Source organism: Hyaena hyaena, unplaced genomic scaffold (assembly GCF_003009895.1).
Source record: "Hyaena hyaena isolate Hyena2069 unplaced genomic scaffold, ASM300989v1 scaffold_7, whole genome shotgun sequence".
NCBI lineage: Eukaryota > Metazoa > Chordata > Mammalia > Carnivora > Hyaenidae > Hyaena > Hyaena hyaena.
The window spans coordinates 6,895,448-6,903,049 of record NW_024080639.1 but is presented as its reverse complement, the minus strand read 5'-3'; the positions used below and the strand labels follow the sequence as shown (position 1 = coordinate 6,903,049).

The following is a 7,602-nucleotide window of genomic DNA, read 5'->3' as shown; positions in this document are numbered from 1 at the left end:
CCATTCTCAGGCACTGAGGTGGTGTTGATGGGGACAACTTCATTGACGGGGACCTTGGTGTTTTAGGAGGTGGGGGCAGGTTTTTTAATCCATTAGCTTCTTCTTTCTCTGTTCACCACCAAGAACGAGCTCCAAACCCACCCGGTGAGGCTGGGAAGCATGGGCTGGGTAAGGCGGGAAACCACCCTCTTGGTTGGTGTGGGGCGGGGGGGGGGGGGGGGGGGGGGGGGGGGGGGGGGGGGAAGGACGATGGGTGGAGGCTGCCTGCAGAGATGGCAGGCCTTCCTCCTGCAGGCTCACTGACTCATCTGAAGCCTCCTCCTCCTCCTCTAAAATCAGCTAATGTGGCCCCCCCAGGGACATTCACAGCCGGACTTTATTTTCTGCCGCTAGTAACATTGCAAAAGCAGAATCTGGCTTCTCGGCAAGGACTTCTGGCTTGTCAAACTCGACCACCTGAAAGTCAGAGAAAAAGAGCTGAAATTGGCAGAAAATATCTGCTCACCTAGAGCCCAAACCATTAAAGCCTCTGAGGAGGTGAAGCCAATAACTTTCCGCACCTTCCCATTTTCCATGACCAGGACAAGGTCGCAGTTGAGAACCGTGTTGAGGCGATGGGCAATGGTCAGTACCGTGCAGCCTTTGAAGGCATCTTTGACGGTGCTCTGAACAAGGGTGTCAGTCTTGGAGTCCATGGAGGCGGTGGCTTCATCAAGGAGAATGATCTGTTGAGGAAGGCACATGGTAAAAGTCACACTAAACCAAAGCTGCACCTGAGGGAAACTCACAGCCTCAGCTCTATTTATCTTTTAAAAAGGAGGAGAAGGAAGAGGAGGAGGAGGAGAAGGAAGAGCTGAAAAGTCATGAGCTAAGAGCCCATCTCAAAAGACTAGAACAACAGCAGCAAAATAAAAGTCAGTTCATAGCACCTCCATCTCCTTCAGAGGGACTGGCTAAAAGAATAAGGTGGTATGTTCTTTACTTATCTTTTTTAAGTGTTTTATTCTAGACTTGCAAAGTGGTAGGAGGCTTTCTCTACCATGCTAACAGGAGTCAGTGTGAGCTATAATAACAGCATTTGTACTAGTTTCCTATCACTGCTATAACAAATGAGCACAAACTCAGAGGCTTAAAACAACACAAATTTATTGCCTTGCTTTTCTGGAAGCCAGAAGCCCTAAAGTCAAGGTATTTTCAGGGTCATATCCCTTTTGCTAGCTCGAGGGAGAAACTGTTCCCTTGCCTGTTGCACATGCTCGGGGCTGCCTGTGTCCCTTGGCTCGTGCCCTCTTCCTGGTATTCTCTAATGACTACCCCCACTGTCACATTGCTTCTCTTTCTGACTCGCTTGCCTCCCTCTTATACAGACTTGCATGGTTACCCTAGGCCCACTCAGGTAATCCAGGATAGTCTCCCCAGCTTAAAATCCTTGATTTAATCACGTCTCCAAAGCCCCTTTTTTCCCAGGTATGGGGGTATATTCACTAGTTCGGGCTATCAGGACTCAGACATCTTTGGAGGGGGAGAGCATTATTCTGCCTACCACAGTGCTGGTTTGGAAGTCAGAGGGCTTGAGCTAAGCTCTAACTCTGCTTCATCTTGACTAAAATACTTGAGACCTCCCCACCATCACCAAAGTTTCTGTGTCCTCCTCTATAAAAGGGGTTTATACCTTCTTCTGAGCATGAAATGCAAAGATAACCCACAAACCACTTAGCAGTGTATAGTGCCTCAGTCAGCCTGGAATGCATGGTGATGCCAGCTCCCAGCTCCGGCCATTAGCACGTCTACACAGCACACAGGCTGGGTTACACTTTGATCAGGGTTCAGAGAATGGGATTCCCAAAGCAATAGCAATCCCTTCCTTGAAATCAGTAACCAAGGATGACTATGTCACTAAGAAAAATGAGTATAAACATTACAATTCTCATATCTTAGCATTCTGAAGGCCTTCTTTGGCATTCTGGGTATTGTTTATCAGGCTTCAGAATTGTTCAGGGACAAGGCAAAAAAGAGTCGAGAGGCAGATTTCTCATACTCAGAGCACTTAGGAGAAAGAGAGAATACCTAAGTAAGGCTTCCCAGGGGGAGGCCCAGCAGAGGCAGGTGCTATTGCTCTAAATGGCTGTTATTTTTCAATTTTTTACCCCTTACAACTTTGTCTTAAAAGAAACTGATCGGTTTTTAAATGGCTCAATTGTTCTCTCTTTGCCAAAAGACAAACACGTAGCTCTACCTCCTGGATTGAGTGGCGCTGGGGGAAATATCCAAAATTTGACCAATTCATTTTTCCATGCTGTTTCCTTACTTTTGAATTACGGAGAAGTGCTCGGGCCATACAAAGCAGCTGACGTTCCCCTACTGAGAAGTTTTCTCCATTTTCTGTGACTTCTGCCTGTAATTTTTCTGGGAGTTTCATTATCTATAAAACACAGAAAATGCCACATTTATGCTGATGATCTATAAAATTGTCCTGCATCGTCTCTATTGATTGCCCCACTCATGCATTCATCAGCTGGCTTTATTTTACTGAGGAATAGAAAGTACAAAACAATCATTTCAGCATTGTAAACAGTCACCAGGGAAGGACCAGGGAGTAGGCAGACATTAATAATTTAAAATCACAGTATGATTCATAGAACCCTGTAGACACCTCGAGAAAATAGGACAAATGGTACACATGTGGGTCCAGAGAAACACAAATGAAGTGTAAATGGCTTTCAGGGTCCCTATTTCCATGGACAAAATACACATGGGATGGGAGTTTTCTAGTCACCAAGGAAAAGTACTACAGCATCTGATTTATCCAGTCACAGTGGCATTGGAACATGCTCACCTTGGTACCCCGTCTTGGGGGAGAAAATCCCCTCCTTGTTGCAGAGATGGCCATACTCACCTGCATCTCTTCTAGGGCAGGACACCGTCTCACAGAAACTGGTCATACTGGCCATTCCTGGAGCCTGCCATACCCTCTCAACTTCCTGTGGTTTATGTGTTCCCATAAGCAAAGGAGGCTATTGGCAGAGCAGCAGGATGCCCCATCTGCTCTAGAGACTGATGCACTTGGGTTCCAGTCTCCATTCTGCCAATTACTAGCTTGCACATGTTTCTTCTCTGAGTCTTAACTGTTGCACCTCTAAAAATCGGGGTAGGAGTCCCAACCTCAGAGGGTTGCTGTCAAGACAGGACCAAGTGAGGTGAGATCATACATGCAGAGCTCTTGTCCAGATCATTGCAGAGGCCTAAAAATATTATCTATTGTTGCTTTTAACAACAAAGAGTAAATAAGGATCGTATTCCTCTGGTGTGATACCAGCAAATAAGCCTGGCCAAATGCTGGCTTAGGGCTTGTCAAATCCAAACCTGGGCCCTGGTGCTGGGAAACAGACTTATCCTGGCCAGTGCCAAAGACCTACTGTGTCTCTCATGAATGTCCTTTCCAGAACCTGCCAGAGCATCTCATCTGAGTGGCTCTCAAATGGATCCAAGTTGTACCTACAATAGAGGAAAGAGCAGGGAGCTGGATTTCTGAGAAAGACAGGATGGGGAACATGTTTTCTGCAGCATGTGGGAGAGAACGAGGGGTGATGTGTATGATGACCTCCATGCCCCCAAAAGCAATGCTTAGCCCAGGACAAGGGTCCATAAAATAACGAATCTCAGGCCAAGAGGGCAAAGCCCCATGCTGGGGCAGAGACTACCAAGGCAGGAGAGACAGCACTGGGTCAGGCACTCAGGAAGACACATTTGGTCCTCACAGTGGCCATAGACAGCAGACCTTTGACTCTATGCAAATTCTTGGCAAAGAAGGTGCAGCGGGGAGGATTCACTTTGCCTTCAGAAGCAAGAGGTACAGCAGTGGCTCCCAGGACTTTACCCAGGGTGTCCCATTTGGGGGTATAGGTCTAGTATCTCAAGGCATGGAATGTATTTTTCTTACAATTCTAAATGGTGCTCAGGGGGAGAAATGTCTCTCTCATCAGGGATGCAGCCATTGCCCTGGACTAAATGAGAAAACTGGTTTTTCCCTTGTCCCTTGACATCAGATCTTGAGCCCCATAGAAGCTGCAACTCTCTTGTTTCTGTACTTGAACAACTTCTGTTCATTTCTCAGTGAGAATAAATTGGTACACTTCCCTATGGATGGCTACATATATGGGGTAACCACTTATTTTATTTCACTAACTGGGTACTTTTGAGGGTGGCCAATGCTAACTTTATAGGATGCTTAAGACACAGGCATAAACCAGGGCTCTTCAAGGTCAACGGGGATATCTGTTCACCCTATGTGTGAGCATCTTGCTTATTGGTGATATAACACATGAAATACAGATAATGTTCAAGGCCCTAGTCCTTGGTTCCTCCTAAGGCTTCAGTCAGGAACAGGTACTAGAAGTGCTTGTGAGTACCTCAGGATGGCTGCTTCCCTTAGCCCCACTGTGGGCAATTAACGAAGTTCCTGGCTGGTCTGATTTTACTACCCCCAAAATAGGAATGCACAACGATCAAAAACAGCTACCTTACTGTACCTACAAACAGGACAGGATCCTGGGGGATCACAGTCAGCTTGGTTCTGAGGTCTTCCAAACCTATAGTGCAGATATCCACCTCATCAATGAAGATGGTACCGCCAGCTGGCTCCACCAGACGAAACAAGGCCATTCCCAAGGACGACTTTCCTGGGAATAATAAAAGTAAGAACAGCAAATCAAACATCAGTTTGTACTTCCATCATATCCAAGTATCTAATCAGGGGAATTTGTAATGTGGTTAAATGGCTCTGTGCAGATGACTATGCAGACAGAAAGGCCTCACTCTGTGGAGGCAATCAGCTGCCCTGACACAGTTAACCTGCCCATTCCTGCAGGGGCTGTTAACACACGACTCATCCTCTGGGCCTCGTTTCACCAGAATGATTCTCATTTAATTAATTCAAAAACTGGTGTGTGTTTGTTTCCAACTCCACACATCCATTCAACCTGAAATCCTAATTTACAGTAAAGAGATTTGAGGGGGGAAAAAAACAGCCAACCCACCACACATACACTCTGGTATGGCTCAACCAGCATCCCCAGGGAAATACAAAGAAAACAACACTGTCCTCACCAGAACCTGTTCTTCCAACAATTCCAACTGTCTGCCCACTTTGAATGTTCAAGTTCAGCCCATCAAGAACAAGGGGAGTGTCGTCTCTGTATCTCATCTGATAGTTTCTGAATGTTATCTCCCCACGGCTGGGCCAGTCATGGGGACAAGTCTCCACTTTGAGGGGGTGAGTGGATTCAGGAACACAGGTCTGGAAAGCAGAATAACCAATGACAGGTTAATAATCATTCACCTTTTCATTCATTTGATTAATTCATTCATTCCCACAGTTCGAGGCCCTGGTGTTCATGGTGGTGAGCTAGATCAAGAAATCCACTCAAGAAGTCGCACTCCAATGGGGAAGTCAGATAAGAAACAAGAAATGAAATCAGAAATAAAGACAATAAAACATAAAATAACATAAACAAAACATTTAAAAAAAAACATTGGGGCCTCTGGGTGGCTCAGTCCAATAAGTGTCCAACTTTGGCTCAGATCCTGATTTCACCACTTGTGAACTCAAGCCCCATGTTGGGCTTTGTGCTGACAGCTCAGAGCCTAGAGACTGCTTCAGATTCTGTGTCTCCCTCTCTCTCTGCCCCTCCCCAGCTTGTACTCTGTCTCTCTCAGTCTCTCGGAAATAAATGTTAAAAAATTTTTTTAAATAAAAAATAAATAAAAATGAAGACAATATGTATAGTGAAAGGGGATAGGCAGAGTAAAAGTAACTAACTTAAGGGTTGAAGAAGGCATCTATGAGGATGTGCCATTCAAGCTGAGACCTGGAATACTGATATAAGAAAATTTGAGTCCAGAGCCTTTCAGGTAGAGTAGACAGTGCAAAGGCCCTGACACCAGAACAAGCTTGGGCACTTTGAGGAATAGAAAAAAAGTCAGGTGGCTGGAGCTTAGTGAATTGAGAGGTGGACAACTATAAGGGACAGCACATATGGGGACTTGTGAGCCTGGGCAAGTGTTAGTACTGTGACCGTGAAGCTGTGTACCAAATCCAGACCAAACCCTGAGATTTGCAGAATTCAGTCAGATACAATTTCAATATCTGCAAGAGTCTAGGCCAAATTGCTCTACTTAACTGTGTTAGAAGACCAACCCCTTCTCTAAAGTTATGAAATCCCTGTGAACCATGAGAAGGCCCCTGTGTGTCCTGTGGGGTGGCTGGCCAGCCCAAATCTGTGATAAGCAACCACAATTAGCTGAGAAAATAACTGTATTCCTACATAGTGAATATTTTTAAACCCCAGGAGATCTAGAATTAATAACAAGAATATTTAAGAGAAGCAAAATTGTAACAGTATTTTCAGTTTAAGGAATCTGCATATTTGGTGTTTTAAGTATAATAATATTAGTAACATAAGGGCCTGTGATTCTAATTTAAAATGTATAATTGAATAATTTATTTAGACATGATTTTAAGTCAAAAGCTTACTGTTCATCCACAGCATTGGGATGGTTATGCAAATTTAAAGCTCACTATATTTATAAGTGTAATTTATTAGATTTATATAACCTCTGGAAGGTTTGTTCGTTAAATCAGATAATCTAGATACTTAAGAAGGAAATGGAATGTGCTAAATTCTAAAATGCACTTTAAAATGTTTTAAAGAGTTTAATTAAGTTTGTAAATGGGGCCAAATGCTATTCAAATGCCCTTAAAAGTGATTGCTTGACTTGTCTAGACTTTCCAAAGAATAGCAGGATTTGTAAGTTGAAAATAAAAGCTTTTAAAGAAGAGTTCAACCATTGTTTTTTTCAATTTACAATTTTAGTCAATCAAATAGTAATCTTTAGAAACTAAAGTTAGCCACTGATTTCTATTTTTGTGTGCAGAAACTGCCCTTGAGGAAAATTTTTTTAAAAAGGAATCTCTTCCTCAACTTCAAGGACTTTATACTGTATGGCAAATATGGGTTTTAAGAAGAGGGTTGTGGTTAAATTTTAGGTTTTGTTTTATTTATTTGTTTGTTTATATTAGAGAAAGCATGTGTGTGTGTAACCCAGGGAGGGGCAGAGAGAGGGAGAGAGTGAACCCCAAGCAGGCTCCACACTCAGCTCAAAGCTGGATGCAGGACTCAGTCTCACAACTGTGAGCTCATGACCTGAGCCAAAATCAACAGTCTGCCACTTAACTGACTGAGACACCCAGGCGCCCCCAACAATTTTTAGTTTTTAAAAAGACCTGTTTCATAGGTCAAAAAATCAATGCCTGCATAAATTCTGCCAGAGTTAACTAGGCCTTTCTCTGGCATGCACTAATTTCTTACCAAAATATACTCCCTGAGCAGCTCCACAGGGGTGAATTTGGCCTGGGTCTCTGTCCCTGTTCGCACGCATACTTGGAGCAGTCCGCTTAGCTATTGAAGAGAAGCAAACAGCTGTGTTAGATCCCTTTCCTCCCTTGGGTTCTGCTGTCCCACCTTCCAAGGTAGCCCTTGTGAATTATCCCTCACCAGCCTCACTCAGAGCCACATAAAGGCATGCCTGCATTCCCAGCCAAGT

The 7,602-nt window shown here is 44.2% G+C and overlaps 1 protein-coding gene across 1 annotated transcript in view; it reads right to left on the bottom strand.

Moving 5' to 3' along the window:
• Positions 1-236: 236 nt before the first annotated feature.
• The window catches only part of ABCC12 (ATP binding cassette subfamily C member 12), a 62,196-nt gene continuing 54,830 nt past the window's right edge, over positions 237-7,602 (bottom strand). The window contains exons 23-29 of the mRNA XM_039241814.1: positions 7,368-7,457; positions 5,107-5,296; positions 4,520-4,679; positions 3,417-3,495; positions 2,309-2,422; positions 561-725; positions 237-456 (exon numbers count right to left, since the gene is read on the bottom strand). Coding sequence (XP_039097745.1) covers positions 364-456; positions 561-725; positions 2,309-2,422; positions 3,417-3,495; positions 4,520-4,679; positions 5,107-5,296; positions 7,368-7,457 — 891 coding nt within the window. The 3' untranslated portion in view covers positions 237-363. The remainder of the gene's footprint in view (positions 457-560; positions 726-2,308; positions 2,423-3,416; positions 3,496-4,519; positions 4,680-5,106; positions 5,297-7,367; positions 7,458-7,602) is intronic.